The sequence below is a fragment of the Platichthys flesus genome, chromosome 10 (assembly GCF_949316205.1).
Source record: "Platichthys flesus chromosome 10, fPlaFle2.1, whole genome shotgun sequence".
NCBI classification, from domain to species: Eukaryota; Metazoa; Chordata; class Actinopteri; order Pleuronectiformes; family Pleuronectidae; genus Platichthys; species Platichthys flesus.
In genome coordinates, this window is record NC_084954.1 from 5141616 (window position 1) to 5162721 (window position 21106).

At 42.0% G+C, this 21106-nt stretch overlaps 1 protein-coding gene across 1 annotated transcript; it reads right to left on the minus strand.

The window, feature by feature from the left end:
- Positions 1-1096: 1096 nt before the first annotated feature.
- rps6ka5 (ribosomal protein S6 kinase, polypeptide 5) lies at positions 1097-20916 on the minus strand. The gene is made up of 17 exons (XM_062397263.1): positions 20617-20916; positions 17251-17322; positions 16895-17113; positions 16663-16778; positions 16435-16536; positions 15990-16073; positions 15765-15868; positions 15532-15682; positions 15176-15337; positions 13718-13843; positions 12188-12321; positions 11998-12091; positions 10447-10617; positions 9984-10175; positions 8201-8360; positions 7284-7447; positions 1097-6548 (listed from the first exon to the last, which is right to left on the minus strand). The coding sequence occupies exons 1-17, from the start codon at positions 20684-20686 to the stop codon at positions 6243-6245; spliced, it is 2427 nt and encodes an 808-aa protein (XP_062253247.1). The 5' UTR covers positions 20687-20916; the 3' UTR covers positions 1097-6242.
- Positions 20917-21106: the final 190 nt, after the last annotated feature.

The following is a 21106-nucleotide window of genomic DNA, read 5'->3' on the forward strand; positions in this document are numbered from 1 at the left end:
TAACAAAATGAGCTTTGTTTTTTAAATATCCTGCAGCAGGACTGAGTTGTGCGTCGCAGCCGGGCAAGAGCCGGCGTCCGCTCGGGAACACGCTTCCCCCCCCGCCGCCGAGCTGCTTATAAGTGATATTAGATCTGATGATGGAGAAAGTGTATAGAGGTCAGAGAAAAGATCAAGTTTAACATTTAAACTTCTAAAAAACTAAACATGAATATTCTCAACCTCTCACGAGTAAATCATTCACTAACATGTCTCTTTTTATATGAACTTGAAATCAAACTAAATGTCATAGAAAATATTGGATTGGCACGTTTTTGAAGAAACAGAAACTTGCCATGCATTTGACCTCTGACCTTTTGTCGTATGGATCCAGACCCTCTCTGGTGGTCACTTGACCAGGTCGGGAAAAATGATTCGGTTTGTATCGTCTGATTTTTTGCAACCTGAACAAAACTGTTTTCCTCCTGCTCTAGATCAACATCGGGGTCCTCGTCCTACCGATCAGAGACAAAGAGCGCCCCCTGCTGCCCTATTAGTGCACAGCAGTTGAAATGAATCCCAGCTTTATAGAAAATTGGCAATTAGTGAAGTGTTTAGTGGATTAACTGGAAAGTAGTCAGCTGTTGCTTTGATAATATTTCAGGTTTCAAAATTTTTTTTACCAAAAATGCTGAAGATTCACTGGTTTTAGTTTCTTCTGAATATCCTTTGGTTGTCTCATTTTTATATGATAAACAATAGTAGGAAAGTTTTGGCTTGTTAGCTAGTTTAAATAACATTGGTAATAAGAATATACAAGGATGTGTAATAGGTCTTCTACACAATTTTCCAATATTTTGAGGGTAATGCAAATTAAGAGTTTGATTGAGAAAATGTATTAATTGTTGCAGCACCAGTGAAGATTAAATTTGATATTTGACTTACATAGTCCAACGTAGGTCAAATTTGAGTTTTTTTGTTAAAGACCTCAAACAATTTCACTTAAAAATTCCAAATTATAGATTTCCTCAAAGATATGACACCAAACAGCTAAAAATATACAAGAAAACTCTTTAAACACAACTTGCATTCATCAAAATTTGACACATAATGAGCGTTAAGAGCCATAACGTTTTTATTAAAGTGAATTCCTTAATCTCCTAATTTTTAAACAACTATTTAAACAAGAGCTTAAAATTAATAGAAGTGGAGATTTACTCAATTTACAGTTAACTTTACATGAAATTAATTGATCTAGTTTGTATTCCAATATTAATTTCACCCACCTGGTACATAAAAATAAACCTGTAATCCTAATTAACCAAATGAAATATCTTCTATTTGACTTATCGATGAATAAATAATAAAGGCTGCATGAACTTAATGTCACTCTACCTATTGGTACTATACTGCCATCTAGAGGCCGACTGCTTAAATAAAGATTTCATTCCCACCAACCTTCTAAATTATAAGAATATCTTTCATACATATGAAAATGTTAGCATTTCATTTAAAAGTCAAGATCAATAAATGAGCAGGAAATCGTACGTTTATTGTCCTTCTGACAACTCAAACACAAAAATCCTGGTATCACAAAATATCCTCAGTAATGTTTTAGATACACTTGAAAATACAACGAGGCCGAGGATCTATTAAAACGACTCATCACGACTGGTTTCAGGTTATTGGACGTACACACGTTTGTATTCAGCCAGCAAGTAAAGCATTTATTGAAGCAAATCAAGGTGTTTCTCCTGGATACCTGAATGATGATGTTCACAGTGCCCTAAAAGAAGCAGGTCAGCACATGGTTCACCTCTGCAGTCAGTAAAACAACTATCTTTGTATCAGAACGTTGGACACAGGCTATCAACAGAAAAAAAGACGTCTGAACCTGCACAAACACAAAGAGGACATTTTTTTTTAAATCTTTCACAAAAGGAATCAATTTCAATGATTAAAATAACATACAAGTGCAAAGTTTTGCCCTTTAAAGCTTGATTGCATGTTTTTTAAAACAGTTTAATAATTGACCAATCTCCAAGGCATTCACTGCTACAGTACTTTTTGACACGGTTCAGTAAAGGTGTGAATCAGTGATGGTTGATGGGAATCGAGCAGTAGCACATGCATGATGGTGATAGCAGGGGGGGCGACGACAATGATGATGATGATGATGCCGAAAGTGGCAGGTTATTCAAAGTTACATTGTCACCAACATTACACGGATCAATACAGGCTCAGTAAATCTAATAAACTCAAGAACACATGTTTAAGTTCTTGCTAAAGGTAACAATCTTTACTGACCATGTGCTTTGACCTCCCTGGAAGGGGAGACAGCAAAATAAAATACCCACTAGGAAATTCAAACACTCAGTTCACTCAAAAGGACAGGTTCAACCAGCTATTTTTAATATTAATGTATTTATATTATTTAATTTATATTTTTCAAACTGATTCTTTAAAGCAAAGGTTTCATATTTGTTTTTCTGGGTCCACATACAGTTATATTATATTATTGTGGATGTATATTCTTGTTTTATTCTTATAATTGACATAGCAATCCTTAAGTGTTTGATGTTAAGGCTTTGTGTATTTTGTTTCTTCAATTTTGAAGTCAAATTTCAATTGATTTGACTAAATCTTTGAGGAGAAGCTGGAAATTGTTGCCATTAATTTAAAACATCAAGCTCTTTGTCCATTACAACTGGTATTTTATAGTATTTATTTCTCCTTAACCAAGCTCTTGGTTTTTCTACTTCACATGTACCCCAAAGACACCACAAGTACTCCTGGTACTCACTGGTTTAAAGGATCATTATTATTATTGGTATGATGATGATGATTGATGATGCAGCACCACCAAAGGTTTGACCATTTCAGCACCATGGACAGCTCCACAAGATCCTGAACTGAAAGCTGACCAAAGTTTAAAAACCCCGACCCCCCGGCCACATCTGTTGAAAAGTACTTTACAAGATAACTGCAAACACATGAGCAAGTGTCATTGTTTCACATACAACAAGTTACTTTTAGCTTTGGCAACCACATCTGGCTCTCGAGCACACACAACCTAATACAGATGTGTCGACTAAATGTCCCAAAGCCGGATCTGTTGACTCTAAAACAGGTAAAATCAGTAACTGGTTTGTACAAAACAGGTTAAAACTCTCAGCCCTCGAATTCATGTTGCAAAAAGGTATAAAGGTTTTAGCTCATGAGGTGCGGTGCCGTCAACCTTTAAAAAAAAGAGGAAGCACTGTCGGCAGACCAGGATCTTTTCATTCAAGTTCCAGCGAATTGAAACAGATACCGAGAGACAACAGGACGTCAGATCCAAACCCCCCCACCCACCTTCCTCTGCTCAGAGTGACACGCTGAACATTGACTGTTCATCAAAGGGAGGACGCTCGATTGAAAACCAGCCCCAAGAGACTCTGGTACTAAACTAACCCTTTCCTGTGTTAAACTGGTATTTTCCCTACAAAGCCAGTGAGCCGGGTCCCACAGAGGCACCGAGTGGAGCACGGTATTTTCTTTGGAAAAAAAAAGAAAAAACTGCACTGCAGCACATCAGCTAATAGAGCCTGGCTCCCCGAGGGGAGCTCAATATAGGACACTCTTCCTCTTCCTCCACTTGAGCTATTTATACACCCCAACAAAAGAAAAGAGGCTTAATGAGGCAGCGAGGGGGGGAACTCATGCGAACGGAGTTAGACGAGAGCTTTGTAGTGTTTAGCTCTAAGAGTTCCAGCTTTTTCCATACGAGCAACGCACGCTGCTATTTCTGCCGCGGCTGATTTCGCAGGAGTAAAAGTAGAGTATCTGTGTCACACCCTATGTTTGAACCCAGTAGCTGAGTTTTTTTTTTTTTTCAATGGTTAAAGCAACACAAAAGCTAAAATATATGCATAGTTGTAAGCATGATTATGTGCCGGACATGGATACTATAGAGTAGATCCAGTAAAGAACCTCTGAAGATACAATAAAATCCTCTGTGCGAGAAAACATCTAAAATATTCCACCAGCTGGAAACAACAAAAACAGGAACCCCCGATATATGAAGCATTTCATTGCATATTTGCATGAAAGGAAATATCTCATGCAGCTTAGAGAAGCTACCTTGACGTTAATGCTTTGGTTCGGAGTCAGAGTGCATTCAAATGGAAGAAGATGAGGGTGTGTGTGTTTTCAAATGCACACAGTCGTCCGACTACGAATTTGTTTCCTAACTAAGCAGGAGAAACTGTCTCTAGGTCCCGTACTGATCACGAATACCCCTGTACAACTGAATACAGCGTTTCAACTACCACCAGGGATATAGAAATGAACACACACTTGCAAACTAATATTAATAATAGTAACTAACCGAGCATGACATTTTAAATCACCTAACTATCCGACTTACCATTTCTGTAACATTACAATATTCAGGCTATTGGACAGAGAGGGTTTTGGTGTTTACATCCATCCCACTGGAACCAGTAAAACTTCAGAGTCCAGAGTTCAATCAGGGGTATTTAAATATGCACGTAAACAAACTCACATTAAATCAAGGGAGAATTTGCTTTAGAAAATAAAGAGGCTGATGTTTCGGTTCACATCATGCACCGGGGAATTAATAGCAACCAGATAAATCTCCCTGGAAGTGAGAGCGGTCACACAGTGCAAGGATTTCCGTTTCAGTCATGCGGTACAACAGCGTTAATAAAGCGAGGGGTCGGTGGTAGAGGTAACAAAAAAAAAGGGACAGTTGGTTTTTTTAGGTCGGTCCTCAGAATCCTGGTAATCTTATAAAGGGTCAATTTTAAAGACCTAAGGACGGTGACACTTAACCTATTCTAATAAATTACCATCCTTCTGACACTTGAATTATTTAATTGCATTTTTTTTGGCACATAAACTTTCCCTGTTTCTGATTTCCTCTGACAAAAAACGGCTTGAAGCTGCCCCCTTCAGTGTCTCATAAACTCAACGTCTTCACCTGACGCTAAGCTGATCTGGATCTCATCCATTTGTAATGTTCGTCTCAATCCAATTGGCCGTAGTGAGACATTTAAAACTTTATACAACACAAGGCCAAATCCACTGCTGAGCTAAATACTGATTTAAGGATCACACCGTGTGGACGAGCAGCAGCAGCAGCGGTGCATCATAACTCTAAATATAGCTCCTCTTCTTCTCCACATCCCCTCTGACAGCAGTTTCCCCCGTACAACAATAGAACACAGATTTTCTCTGAACACACTACGTCCACATTTGGTTGTTTCTACAAAAACATGTTCACTTTTGCTTCTTCAAGCAAATTGACTTTTTTTGACCACTGGACAAAGGTGCAGTTCAACCCCAAAATTCACCAGGCTTCATAAATATGTTGTTTTTTTTAAAGTCTGTTATATAAATTCAACAAACTGGTTTACAACCATTACCCAGGGGCTAATGGTGTTAATCTCTTTTGCGTTTTCTGTCTTACAAGATGTGTCTGACTAGAAGCATTGATGTCTGGAGACCACACGACATGTGAACAACCATCTGACTACATGGAAACAGTCTTTTGAGCTGACATGGAACCACACACGTACAAACATAAAATATCTCTTCTATCCATTGTTTCTTTTCAGATCACTCTGAACCATAAATAACTTAACAATATAGCTCACTATAAATAAACTTCAGTCTGTAAAATTCACATATAAATACCCTGCTCCATCTTGCAGAGACTTCGTGGACCCACGTTTCTTTACGTTACGCTTGTTGCATTTCTTCTTCTTTCCCTTTGACAAAAGAACACAAAGCATCCATGGTGTAAACACTACGACTTTCCCTTTGAAACGTCTGGAGCCGTCGACAAACACGAATGGAGTGGACAGAGCTATGATTTCATGACGAGACTGAAGGTGTCTCCCCATTGTCTGTCTGGACGTGCGGCAGGAGGTCAGCCCTTTTTCATTTTGGACACTGCTGACAATTTCTTCCTGGTCCAGTCCCTGATTGATAGAGTCTGTGTGTAAAGGGAAACGAGAAAGAAAGGGACAGGCTATTGCTAGAGATGGTTTTGATTGATTTGATACTGAGGTGACGATTGCCGCTCCTGTTGCATGCTTGGGTTTGGAGACTTGCAGACGTTCATGCAAATTGAGCCAGAGCCAGAGAGCTGCCAGGGACAGAGAAAAGGAGAAGAGAGCCGTCTGTACGCCGGTCTGAGCCTTCCTGCTGTTCACCAAAAACTGAATCTCCCTTTTTCCCTTTTTCCTCTCGTTGTCTCACTGTCCTTCTGTGAAGTGAAAAGCTGGAGGCGCCGGTTGGTGCTCAGAGTCTGTTCCCAGGGCCACGGGTGTGTTGACAGGGGTGGTGAGAGGCGTGCTGTTGGGGGGCTGCGGGTTGGTGTCGCCCTCGGTAAAAGTCTTCTCCTGAGACTGGGAGGAGGAGGCGGAGGAATGGGTGCTCTCGCTGGAACTGCTGCGGGTCTCTGTGCTGGTACTCGTCTTTTTCATCTTCCTCCTCTTGGCGAGCGGCGCCTTGTCCACCGTCTGCAGGCGGAAACCTTCCCGCTTGCATTTGTTAAATGCCTGGGACAAAAAAGGGCGAAACGATGAGCCAGTTATTACGATTTTGTATGAAATATTCATTTTTCAAAGGGACGCACTGATCCACTTCATCAGCTCAGACTGCGCTGGCACTGAAAAATGCTGAAACAGAATATTTTTCCATTTGGCCTATCAAGTGTGTTTCTAACTAGATATAAATATATTTTTATGCATAAACTACAGAATTAATAACAGTTCCTTTGACAAAAGTTGCAATAAATGATTCTAAATAATATGATAATCTTTTTCCTACTCAATCAGAACAGTTTTCTCCATAAATGACAGAAATTAAGGAAAAACGCTGGGTTACAGTTTCCCAAAGCCTGAGCTGATGTCTTCAAAACGCTTTTTTTTTACTGCCCAATAGTAACAAGCTAAACGACTGATGATAAATTTATTAATTTGCAAATCTGCAGCTTGACCCAAGGAATATAATATAGACTATTTTCAGATGAATATTCTGTCAATCATCATTCATCAACTAATGTTTATGAGCTCTACGTTAGAAAAATCTCTATGATTCATGTGAAATAATATTAATCTCTATGTTTTATCTTTCAGGTTGAAGAATTTTAAAAGTGAAGCAGAATCCAGAGCAGCAGCAGCAGCAGCAGCAGCATGTTAACAGGCTGAACCACTCAGTGCAACCCAAATTCTGCAACAGGAAGCCGGAAGGTTGCGAAAGCCTGACCTACATCTAATAATATTGTTTCTTACATTAAAGGTGGCTTTGACGTAAGTGTGGACGGAGGCAGTGGAGGAGCCCAGAATGTCCGGGGTCATGAGTGGGTTGGAGGACAGCTGGCTGTCGTCCTGGAGCCAGGCGTTGTAACGGAGGCCGCACATTTTAATCCTCTTGTTTGGGTCCACCGTCAGCAGCTCTGCAGGAACGAGACACAGATAAATACCTTCAGCGCCGTTAATAGGTCAGTGGAGAGTTGAGCCGCAGGCAGGAAGTGATTTCCTCTTCAGGTGGTTCAACCTCTGTGAGCAGCTTTGTGAGTCAAAGGTTCAATCCGTGATCCAAAAGTGAAGAAGAGGTTTTCGCTCCTCTCACACATTTCAAAAGACGAGGACATCATGTCCATCCCGAACTGCTGGTCTTAAATCTATAACTAGAATGCATTTAGGAGTATTCCTCAATAGTAGTTAATTTGGATTATTGTCTTCTACTAAATTCCACTCACGCAGTGTAAAACTAGGTGAAATTAAATCTGGATCTGACTCAAAATGTGATGCTTTCTTCCTTACTTCATGCCCCACCCCTCCACTAAATGTAATTAAAGTATGATAAGTAGTTTTTTGCACAATCCTGCTAAATACCAAACAAATACAGACCAAAATATAACGTCATTGGTAAATTAACTGGAGTAAAGAGTTATGTTCGATTAAAATCAGTTGAAAATCATCTAAAATACAGATTTTCACAATGGGACAGGATTGGTACTGGCCCAGACCTTTGAACGTCTTTCCCCTTTCCCTTCTCCTTTCACGCTAAATTTATCACATCAATAAAGTCATAAAAAAAATTCTCCAAGTCCCAGTCTTGACATCTGATATCTGATTTTGAGGAAAACTCAGATTCTTTCACAGTTTAACCCACTAGATGTGTGAGTCTCCAGCTCCATCCTCACCTTGTATGAGGTCTTTGGCCTGCTGCGACACGTTCCTCCAGGCCTCTCCCTCGAAAGAGAAGTCCCCCAGTTTGATTTTCTTCATGATCTCCTCTGCACTGGTGTGGCTCAGGCTCTTCTCCTGACACTGGAAAGGCACCTGACCGGACAGCATGGTGTACTGCAAACAGAGCGAAGCCACACAGTCTGTTGCCAGTAACCAAAGGAACACGCAGAAAATCTGACCTAAATCGTTTGTGCCATCCGTGTGGAACAGGAAGTGTTACACGCCGGTTTATGTTTATATCAAGATGCCTACAATGACCTGGGGAAATGGGTTTTAATGTACGACATGCTCTATTAGCCCTTGTGACCGACCCTCGGCCGTTCACATTTTTCCATTGTCATGCTGCGTGTTGTTGACCGTGGTTGAACCGGCACTAAACAGAAGAGCGGTCTGTGCTCAGCTGAATGAACAGGACACTCTCACCTTGGCCTGCTTACATATGCCCTCACATTTCTCATTAAAATGGCGTGTAGTTAGGAACGGCCCTTTTGGCAGAAGAGGAGCCCTGATCTCTCGCGCTATCTCTCTCTCTCTCTCTCGGTCTCTGTCTCTACATTCTTTGCTTCCAGGGCATTGTGCACACAGCTTGTCAGCAGCCATTTCATCACAGCTCCATGAGGCACACTACTGCCATATCCCCCCCAGGGGGGCGACGGTGCAAATCAGCACTGCAAAGAGCAGGCCCCTTACCGATGACTGGCCAACTACACAAACCTCTCTCAACTCTCCTTCTCCTTTTAATGTTCTTCCCCTTCACAGAAAAAAGGATGAATTACAACGACATTTCCACGACTGGGAAGTAAGATTTAAATCGAGCGCTTGTTTTTCTGAGGTGAGCGATAAAACTGTGTCAGCTCACCACAGGATACTGAAAGGTTGTGGCGCGGAACAAGAGAGGGAGATGAATTTCATGTAAAACTGATTAACCAGAACATGCAAACTGAAAGCCTGTAACTACACATGAAGTCAGATAAAATAACAGCTAATTGCTTAATCAGATCTGCCTGCAGCTAAATGTTTAATCCATAAACTGGATAGAATTGTGGGGGGGGGGGGAATAACAAGTGTGTGGAGCTCGTGATTAAACATTGATAAGGTTTTTGAAATGCTTCAGTTGAAAATATTATGAAAAACAACTTTAAAGTAGAGCTTGGAGCTGTGGGTTTAAAAAGATTTCTTTATAAATTCTAAATAAAATCTGGTCACTTTCATGGGGCACTGAGGAAAGTGCTCATCTAAAGTAGGTTGATTTGGTGCAATCACATTTTACGGATGTTCCTGAACCTTTATTTTATTTATTATATATTTATCTATTTTTACTTCCCTCCGCCGAGGAGGTTGCTTTTGTGTCCGATCACACAAAGATGTTTGGACAGATTTCCACCAAACTCGCTGGAGGGTCAGGGAAGTCAAATCAAATAGAGATGGAGCATTTTTTTGACATTTGAATTGAATTCTATTGAATAATTCATAGATCTGGATGAAAAAAATCAAATGAGTGCTTGCAATCTGGTGTCTCTTAATTGAATTGGATGAGACGGTTTGGCCTTGGCGGAGGTTTGTAAATTTTTTTAAATGGTGTGAAATAAAATGTGTCATTTTTAAAAGTAGAAGTGTTTAAAGACTTAGTTCCACTTAGAGTTATGTTGAGCTGAATAACAAATGTTTCTGCTACTGTCCAGCATCAGTGTTTTGTGTTAAACCTGAGCCTGGCTCCGTCTTACAACAGGCACTCACCAGAATGACCCCCAGACTCCACAGGTCGCAGGACTCATCGTAGCCGTCATATTTGAGTATCTCTGGTGCAGCGTAGTGCAGCGTGAAGCAGGGAGTCTTCAGGAGCTGATTGTCTGGTGGTTTGAGGCGTGCAAAGCCAAAGTCTATGATTTTTATCTCAGAGTTCTCGCTCTCGTCTGTGAAGAGCAGGTTCTGCGAAGTGATTTGAGACACAGACAGCAATCATTTCTTTCTGCTTAGCAAAGCAGGTCCACTCGAGAGCTTAGTAAATTGGACATCAAGACTGGTCGGACCAGGTACTTTTGTTTCACAGAAGATTGCAGATCATAAAAAGTTCAGAAGACCACAGTAATTGTCTTTCAAATAAAAGAGCTTGTCTGTCTGTGTGGGTCGCAAAACGCACACAGACAGATGTGTTTGGACAGAGAAGAACATCTAGTGTCAGTGCTGCTGAATCTAATACCTCTGGTTTAAGGTCCCTGTGCACCACTCCTACATCATGCATGTGACTGGCAGCTGACACCAGCTTGCGCATGATGCGACTGGCCTCCGTTTCACTGAAATGTTGCTTTCTGCGGATCCTCTCCAGCAGCTCCCCTCCACCGAGCAGCTCCAGAACCAGGTACGTGTGGAGCTACAGCAGAAAAACAAAAAGAAACAACCCACACAAAAAACATTTATATTAGTCATCACCAGCCTTTATGCAGGACGTACACCAATGCTTTGTGCCAGCACTTGAAGGCGGACGTGCTTGACGCATGGTGCTGGCAAAATCATCCGAATGACAACAATCGCAGTTTCATGTTCGGGAAACACAACATTTTCTTACTTATGTGCAGTACTGGCTGCTAAAGAGAAATACACAAGAAATAAAATCCACAACCAGATGATCACAGACCAGGTTGATCCATCGCCTCGTTTCACATTCCATGTTTGAAACACGATTTGATTGGCTGATGCCTTCGTAGCCGCATTAAAAGTTGAGCTCTGCTTAACTTCTACCGCACACAGCACGAGCAACACAACGGAACCACAATGCAGTTAGACAATGCATGACTTCACCCCATTCAAAGTATATGAGCCGCGTTTCACTGTGTGTGTGGGTCCTAGGACTGCTCTGAAATTGTGTAGTGGATTGAAAAAATCCTATAATTTGCAATTAATCAAAGATTGACATGTTTGTGTAAACAAATGTATGATAAATTGTAATTTCACGGCCTGACCTAGAAGATAAAAACAACTGAATGTGATGCAGAGGATCGGAATTTCTCTGTTGCATAATTTATTCAGTAAAATGAGTCCATTACTGATGCCATGATGGTAACATTAAACCATAATGATGCTGAGTAAAAGTGAAAGGAGCCAAACAAAGTGGTAAAGGGACAATGTGTCTGGGCAGCGGGGGAGAGGTTCTCATTAGTGCCGGGTCTGAGGAACAAAGGCGGGACTCGGCTGAGGCGAGACGAGGCAGCGCTGCTTTGATCTGGGTCATGGGCCTCTGAGATACTGTAATAACCCCACTGAGCTCATCAGGATTAAAGTGGTGCTCGTGGGCTTGAGGGTCTGGGGCTAATGAACCTGTGCACAGTCAGACACAGACACAGACACACACACACACACACACACACACACACACACACACACACACACAACTTCCCAAAAACGGAGGAGAGCCACATTTAGAACGTATGCACATTTAGTTCGAGGGGAGTGTGTGGCTCGATTAGCAACACAAATAAATCTAGGTTGTTTTTATTCAGCATAACAAAATGGGTGTTTGCACAGCTGCAGTTTAAAAATACGCTTTCATGTGAAATATCCAGCTCACGCCAAGAAGTTTATGGGACAATACACGGAGAGATAGAGAAATACCTTGAGGGCCTCCAGCATCCCCATTAATCTGCCTTGTTCCAGTTCCAGGACCTAATAAGGCTGCCGTCCCCATGGGCTCCACGGGGGGGCCACGCAAACCAGAGTTTATGGAGGAGAGTGTAAGCGCTGCGATGAACCTCACCTGGTCGTGGTAAATTTCATGTAACTTGACAATGTTGGGGTGGCCATCGCAGAGCTTCAGGGCCGCTATCTCCCGCTGCGTCTGTGCTTCCATTCTGCAGCAAACACGTATAGAAAGTCAGAAAAATGTCTAGTAAGTACAAAATAAGTACACACATACACAGTAATGTGTGCAGGGTGTGAGCTTTTACCTCTTGCTGACAATTTTGACTGCGTATTTCTGTCCCGTCTTCTTGTTCGTGCAGTGTCTGCAGATGGAGAAGCTCCCCTCTCCCAGAGCGCTGTCCTTCAGGTCCATCTCGTAGCTCATGTAGAAGGGAGAGTCCTGGTAAAAGGAAGAGTGGAACAAAAAAAAATGTCCGGTCAAATATAGATTTTAACCTACACCATAATGGTGAATAATTGCACGTGACCTCAATAGAATGTCTGTCAAGTTAAATGTTTTCTTTGGAGTGATATCTTGTGATTTCTGTAAACAAGTACAGAGTGAAACACTCCTACATTCAGAATTCAAATAAATCCACTATTTACGACATCTGGATGCTATGGAGAATAATTTAATGTAGGTCACTGGTACTTGGCTTACTGGTTACATTCGTAACTGGACCCAGCTCATGGCAGAATAGCCACTTATAAAATAGAGGTCATGTCCTCAAGACAATTCTCCTGCCAATAGAATGCTCTACTTTCTTTCTCTAGAGAAAGACACACTTTATATTGGAGGTATAATCCAGAGATTTATATTCAGCATTTGCTTAAAACATAATTCCTGAAACATTCAAGCAAAAACCTTACTTGTCCTTCACCAAGTGTTCAAGCTGTTGTGCTTTTGCTGGTATATTATTCAACATCATTATAATTTGACAAATATTTTTGCTGCTATGTGATAATTAAAAGCTTCTTCTATTTGTTTTGTATATCTCCACACAGTGATCAACAGGACTGAATGAGGAGCCAGGTAAAACGTCTCTTGTTGCGTAAAGTTGTTATCATGATTAATCTTGAGTCCAAAATGAAACGCTGACGAGGTAAATGTACAAAACCACCGCTCTTCAATTCTGAATTAAGATCTTGAAAATAACCACAGGACAAGATAAGAAAAATCGTTGACTAGCTCCCTGTCTGCGAGCGGAAACAACACAAGAGCCAATTAAGCAGAGGGAGCTGAAGCTTTTGTGGAATTCTGAGCAACTCAAGATTCAAGATGTTTATCACATCGGTTCTAAAAACTTTTGCAAGAAAGCTTTGTTGTAGGAAAAATTTAGTTTTTAAGTTCAAAATTAAGACAGAGCAACAATAAAAGAAGATAAATACACCAATATAAAGTGAATTTATAGAATAAATATAGAATAAAATAAAAAACTCATTACAAAAGACATCAAAACAAATACATATGTAATAGGTAATAACAGTGAAAGTCTTCATCTAAAACCTCACCTTTCTAATGTTTGTCAGCACTTTTAAGGATTTTTAAAAAAGTTAGATAAGTAAATCTATGTTGAATTGATTTGAAATTGTCATCAGTTGATTAGATAGAATTTTTTCTAAGGATATAAGTAGCCTATCACAATGCTACAGACTTAAAAACTGAATGTGAGTGCAGTAAGAGACAAATTCTAGTGGAAAAGGAGAGGAACTAACACAAAAAATGAATCTGTCTGTGACAGCAGCCATTAGCTTAAGTGTGTTTGTGCTGGAGGATCCAAGTCCATCTATCTTACCTTCATCATGGCGCTGCGGGCCACCGCAGCAGAGCCGGGCCTCTCGGAGCCCCCACACAGCTGGACATGGTCGTCCATCACCACATTCCTCTTGAACAGGATGGAAGGGGACATGAAAGAGTAGCCCTGCACAGACAGAAACATAAACTCTTCAGGTTTACATTTTACAAGGACATACTGTAAAAATGAGGCCTGGAGGGAAAAGGAAACTTCCATTGATTTACTTAATAGCCTGAGAAAAGACTGCAGCAATGTAACATTACACAGATTTATAGACACCTAATTCATTTTATACATTTCCAAGTTTACTGTAGAACTTGAAATCATGTTTCCATGTCAAAGCAACCTGTCAGCTCCACAATAAGCCATATTCAGTTTCTTTGTGAGTGACAGCGGCTGTCCAGCTGTTCCCATTGTTAGACCTGTCATTATGAAGAGATGCCTGCATAATTCCAGCTGTGTGGCGCCCAGAGCTCGAAGCTGGCATTAATCTCTCTCTCCCTTTTCTACTGACACACACACAGCTGTGTGGTATGTGATGACAGCCATGGATGGACGGAAGGATGGATGTTGAATGAATGAGATGCCCTAAATTGCTGGGCTTGAATATTTGATTGCTCCGCTGTGAAATTACATCTTGGCGTTCTTAATGCAATTTTAATTTTGTTTTGTGAGCCACTGTGGGGGAGCAAGTGCACAGTTTAAAATTGGGATTGCTGTCGTTATCTCAAAGATTGCTAGGCTTGCAAATTATAAAGACCACAAAATTTCAGACGATGTGAATGGCAGCTGAGAGCGAAGAAAAGCCCAGATGAAGTTGGCAATCAAAGACCGAAGGCGTAACCGAGACAGACGTGGTGATGCTCTCAGAGTGTAACCTTTTATTCCACCAGAAAAGCCTGTTAATGGATCTATTGATCTGCCAAGCTCAAGGATCCAGAAGGCAATCAGAGTTGAAATTTCATGCAATACATCAGACAGCCATCAGCTGGCACAGAGTTGTGGGCCACATTACGGTTCAAAGCTACATCAAAAATAGTCATTCACATCTGTTACTTCAATGAGAGCTGCATATGGCAGCAATTACTCCAATGAAAGCTCCTTTAGTCAATTTGAATACCAATGCACACAGACAGACGCATGTTGACTTACAGCAACCTTTTGAGGACATTCAAAACTTCACTTGATCACTTCAATTGCTGTTGAGTACGTGGAATATAGTCACAGACAAAAAGTGGATAATGTAGAAAGCTATTTTTCAGCCATGTCAACATTTCCCTCTGCCTGCAACCACAGCCCAGACAAACATCGGCACAAAGGAGATGCAAATAGAGATGTTGTCCTGTGCAATGACCTGCAGGGGAGCGCAAAGGAAATATTTCTGTCTGTAAACCACCAGACACTGAGTCACAACAAAAACCGGTCTGGTTCTCCAACATATCTTCCTCCCCTCCCCACCTGGAAGATGCGGTCACAGTTCTGAGGCAGCGCTGCGGGGGAGTAGGTGGGGTCCATCTCCGTGAACTCGTCTGCGAAGTTGCTGACGTCCAGCTCGTCCCGAATCACCGGCTTGAAGGGAGCAGGCATCTTCTTAGCTGCCAAGTCCTCCCAGCTAATTTTCTAAAGTGAGTTTTAGAAAAAAAAGGAGACAAAAACATTGCGGTTGGTCCCAATCCTTATTAACACAGTGTAAACAAATTCCTTGAAGCTCCTCACTCAAAGTGGCCCCATTATATACTGAGGAGTAACAGCCCACCCTGCTATTTAGCTTTGTCTCAACACTGAAAAAATCCCTGAGAGGTTAGGAGATCCACCTGGTAAAAAGGGTGTTTCTTTATATTCTCTGCTCCATTCGGACCTGAGCCTAATCTCTTCTTTGGATCTTTGATGAGGAGTCTCTGGATGAGGTCTTTGGCGAGGGGTCCCATATCTTTGGGGAATGGAGGATCCTTCTTTGAGATCCTCCTGCGATGTGTGAGACAGACACAGTCAGTGCTGTAGCATGATAATAACTGGGGATAAGTTGGGGATCGGGGAGAATCCATACTTTGCGATGTCTGTGTGAGAGTTCTCGTCTCCATCCACTGTGAAGGGGGATCCTCCGGTCAGAAGCTCGTACATCAACACGCCGAGGCTCCACCAGTCCACCGCCTGGAATGCATGAAAGCAACCGCCCGTGACTTAGACTTATTAGACTGAAGGAAAAGAAAAACTCACTGAGGAGAACAGAAAGAGGAGACACAATGCTATTAAACATAAAACTGTGAATTACCTTATCATGTCCAGACTCTCCTCCCTCCAGAATCTCCGGAGCCATGTATTCAATGGTGCCACAGACAGAGAAGGCCCTGTCCTCCTGTTTAAAGAAAAACATAAATGCATTAATATACATGTATCAAAAGACATATATACCTTAAAACACAGAGGATACCGGAGCCTGGAATATGACAGAACTGTCCAAGATTGAAAACCAAGAAAATATTGAATATAACTGTATTGTTCTTTCTATGACTTAAAAAAAATAATGATTAAAAACCAACAATCAAACTTAAAGATCATAGATTAATGCGTAAAAGTCAAAATAAAACTTTTCTTTCATATAAGACCATTTAAAGCTAATAGTGGCATAGAAAGTGCTGTGAAAATATAAGGCCTTAAGGGAAAAATAAATGTTTAAGGGAAAAGAATAAGTCCCTAATGAATTATGACACATGTACCTGATCGAATTCCTTACTGAGGCCAAAGTCTGTGAGAACTATATGACCACTTGAATCCAGCAGAATATTCTCAAGTTTCAGGTCCCGATACACGATCCCAAGCTGCACCAAGAGAATGACAGAGAGAATATTGACATGTGACAGATAAAATATGTAAACAGCATGCAAAGCAAGATGTCTATTCTAAAAAAGACACAACAGTTTGATTGTGTTGAATCGGAAGATTACCTCGTGTAGATGTTCCAGTGCCAGCACTATCTCCCCACTGTACAGGGCCACCTCTTGCTCTTTGAATCGCACCCTTTGCACCAAATGTGTGAAGAGTTCGCCGCCATTAACATAATCTGTGATGAGAGATATCATGTATCATCCAAATGAATATATGTTGTAGTGTTTTACTGACATTTATTTTACTGGTAAAAACACAACACAGGGATATGAATGTGAAAAATATCGTCACCAAGAATGAGGTGCAGCTTGGTGTCCGTCTGAAAGGCGTAGTGAAGCGTGACGAGGAACGGGGACTGGCGGATGTGCTCCAGCACTTGCCTCTCAGTGCGTGTGTGCTCAGCAGTTTTTGCCTTTTGTACAATGGTGGCCTTCTTCAAGACCTTCATAGCATACAGCTCCCCCGCATCGTGCCCGCTCACTTTCCGCACCAGGAACACTTTGCCGTACGCTGGTGGTTTAAAAAATCCACAAAGGACAGATGGCAAAGTTGAGTGACAAGAGGCGGCTTGAACAGAAATGAATGTCAGTGTGACTGGTATGTGTATGTCGTGTTGTGTTCAACACAGAGAAACAGTTTTCACTCACCTCCTGTGCCCAGCACCTTTAACAGCTCAAAGTTTTCAATGCCCACCCTCTCTACATGGCCCGTCAGGTTGGCTGAGGTTCAAACACAAATAAGAAAAAACATGCTTTTAATTTCACAGTTTACATAACACAAAAATATATAATCATTTGTCCCTCTGAAAAGTTTCAAAATGAAAGTTGCATCTCTATAACAAAAGATCATATAATGGACAGTATTAATGAGTAGCTAGACATGAAAAGCCCACTGTTCCACAAGAGGTATTTTACTACTGATTGACACAGGGGAGATGTATGTTTATATTCACTACACTGACAGGTCTGTGGCTTGTGAGTGCAGCGGCTCTATAAAAAAAGATGTGCTAGTTGTCGATGCAGAGTTTAAAGACGTAGGTTTAATCAAGCTCCTCTAAAGTATAGATGTTCCTGCTCTGAAACAATGAAAGGTTAAAAAGATGCTTGGTTAACCAGCGAGCTAATGGGCTGACATTAAAGTGATAAAATCATCCTCATCTGTACAAAACCCTTGAAAACATTCTCATTATCCATGTAGCAATGTTGAAATAGCCAAATTGTAAATAGAATTTTGACTGATCATCTGTTTTGAACTGTTCTCTCCAACAGCTGTGGCCACCAGAAGGCACGTTGCATCACCTGACCAGTCCTCTAAACATCTTGTTCTGTAACTGGCACCAACTCGTTAATAATGCATTCTGGTATTGTGATGCAAAGAGGCTCTCACTCGTGCTGCTTTGAGAAGACCGATAGACAACGGGGTCAGACTCTGCAAGGCTAGAAAACGTTGGAGAACCAAGCTGTAATCTGGATCAGCAATCAAAAAGATACTGGGACCACGGGTAGAGATCGGTATCTTGCAGTGGGGATAATACTGCAAAGAACTTGCAGAGGATCAGTAGACGGTCTTCTTATAACAAAAAAGACAAGGATTGTGCTGAAAAGCTGACTTACTCTTAACTGTCAGTCAAATGGTCAACATTATAAAATGATCTTAAAAGCATCTGCATGCAAACATTAACCTGCAAAAGGGTAATTATCTTTCATCAAAGATTCCTCACTGAAACCAGCCTGCACACTGGCCTCTTGTGTCTCTCTCAGCCGCAGTCTATCTCCACAGCTGACTGAGCATGGCATGCTCTTAGACATGCAAAGCCATCGTAGTGAACACATTCATCTGTCTCACACTCTGGAAATATGCTACTGAACAATTACAGCGCCTGTTTCTCCTGTTACACACAAGAAGAAATACTGCAACCGTCGGGGAATCCAGTTGCATTCTTCACTTTCAAAACAAGAACACTATCCTTCGGTTTCAAGGGTCAGGGGTTCAGGTTGCATAACATCCTCGTCAGGCTGAGCCGGTCAAGGCCAAGTTGGATTCTGGATGTTTATTAATAGGCTAACAGAGGTGTACAAGGAGAGGATGCCTTGCTGCTAGAAAAGAGGAAGCTATTCAGTTTACAGGAGGGAAATATCAATGTCCTCAGATGAAAGAAAACTCGAATAGCACTTATGATTCACCCATTTGTATTTGAATCTGCTCCAGATTACGCAAATTCCTACAAACCACCTTCTAAATGAAATGGGTTCTTCCCTAGAACGTACCACATCCTTCCACCAGCTTTTGTAGTAAACCCTCCAGTAGTTTTTACACAATCTTTCTCACAAACAAACAAACCAACCCACAAACTATCTAACTAATACGAATGAAAACAGAACATCCACAGTGGAGATAAAAACAGGAATAGGAATAGAATATTGAAAAATGTATCCTGCACACAGAGACCCTTCACATCTTGCAGGTGGATTATTACAGAAAAGCATATTGCTCATGTTTGCTTGAGTCTGGCCTTTACTGCACTACAAGGGTACAAAGTAGAGTTCAGTTGATCCAGTGGTATTTACAACTAAACAGACTGCATATTTGGGGCAGGGCAGTAAATGGGGGGTGCAGCACAGTCATGTTGCAGCCTGAGCAGCAGAACTGTGTCATTGTAAAGCTGTTACAACTGAGACGGTATGCAACATCCTTCAGAGGCCTAGTAGACACGCAACTACACTCAGCTCAGCTGCCAGCCGGGGGTTTAAAGAGGAAATAAGAAAAGAGATCACATTACTCCGGTTTAAGCGTCTTTACACTGACTTCCAGTATCACAGAGGATTGATTGATAAAATTATTGTACTTGTTTTTAAGTCTCTTGATGGTTCAGCACACTCATACGATACCGTTTGTTTACCGGAGTAAGTTCCAAACCGGTTTCCTGAGGTCTTCTACCTCCTGCTTGCGCAACGTCCCAAAAATTAACTAGAAAAATGTACGGCGAAGCAGCAGCTTTCTGTGGCTATGCAAAAAAAAGGTTCCCACTTTCTTTTAAAGCTTTTGCAAGTTGTTAGCTTTTTGTTCTAAGTCTGTGTTTTATTGCTAACATGCTCTATCTTATTCCAAGTCTTTGATTCCACTGTAAAGCACTTCGAGCTGCATTCGGTGTATGAAAGGTGCTGAATAAATCAAATGTATTCTTATTATAAGAGCTCAAATGTAAATGGCAACAAGAAGCATATTTTCCTGTGTATTCTTTTTAAAGTCACGTTGTGAGATGGTGCCAGTTCGTGTCCTCACTACTTCCTTCTCGTGCAAACACAGAACAACCACCAGCTTCACAGGGACGAAACGGAAAACGGGGGGGGGGGGGGGGGGCAATGCATGGAAACGTGAAGAAGCGTTATTACATAAAGCATTAAGGTGTCATGTGCAGCCGTTAGCTTTGGTGACTTGACAGCACTGCAGCTATGAGTATGTGCGTGTGTTTGTGCGTGTGTGTGTGTGTGTCTGTGTGTGTGTGTTTGTGTGTGTGTGAGTGTGTGTGTGAGCTAGCAGCTAACACACCCGTGTAGTGACAGGAAACTCTTGGTCAATACGAACTTGGTCGATGGTTAGATTTCAGCTGGTTACACGTTAACTAGTGGCTTAAGCTAATGTTATTACCCCACCTCCCCGGGCACGAGCACGGCTATCAAGTGGCAGTAAGCTAACGTCGTAGGGGGGGGGGGGCGGCTGGTTAGGCAACATTAGTTTGCGTGAGTTAGCGGCACCGTTGAAACAAGTAACGAGGACACGTTCGCCTCCCGCCGCCCATTTCGATTCGGGACTCGAGCAGCGGGAACGTTAGCTCTCATCGACTGTGACAGTCTGCTGCTGCGAGCTATTAGCAAGCTAACACCCCCCCACCACACACACACACACAGACACACACACACATACACACACACACACACACACCAACCCTCCCCTGACACGTGTCTGCAAACAGAACCAAAAAGCCCAATACACACGAGGAGACTCGAACTCACCATGTTTCAGCTCGTGCTTCACAGTGAACAGGTCCTCTTCTCTGGAGGAGCCCTCCATCGGGGATGGCATCGTTATTGGGGGGGGGGGGGGGGGGGGGGCTTCTTGCTTTTTTATTGAAAGCTCGGCTCCAGCCCGCCGGGTTAGTCCTCCACCGCCGCCATGCAGAAGCTGAGATGAACCGCGATGTGCCTGGAGGGAGCGGGGATCTGAACCTGGAACCTGTCGGAGGTGCGAGCAGGAGACTGTTGACAAACCCCGGCAGCCAGCGGAGCCTGGAGGAAACACTTGCTCCTGCACATCAACACTGCCACTACCCTCGCGACCGGCCAGTCCTCCGTCGCTGATTGGTGTTGCTAGGGGGGAATCTCGCCTCTGATTGGATGCTTCTGCGCTGGCGACACGGAATCCCACCCTCGTGCTCAACATCATGGCCAAAGTCAGAGGAATTAATTCACATAAAAAATAAACAATACACTAAAATCCAAACCA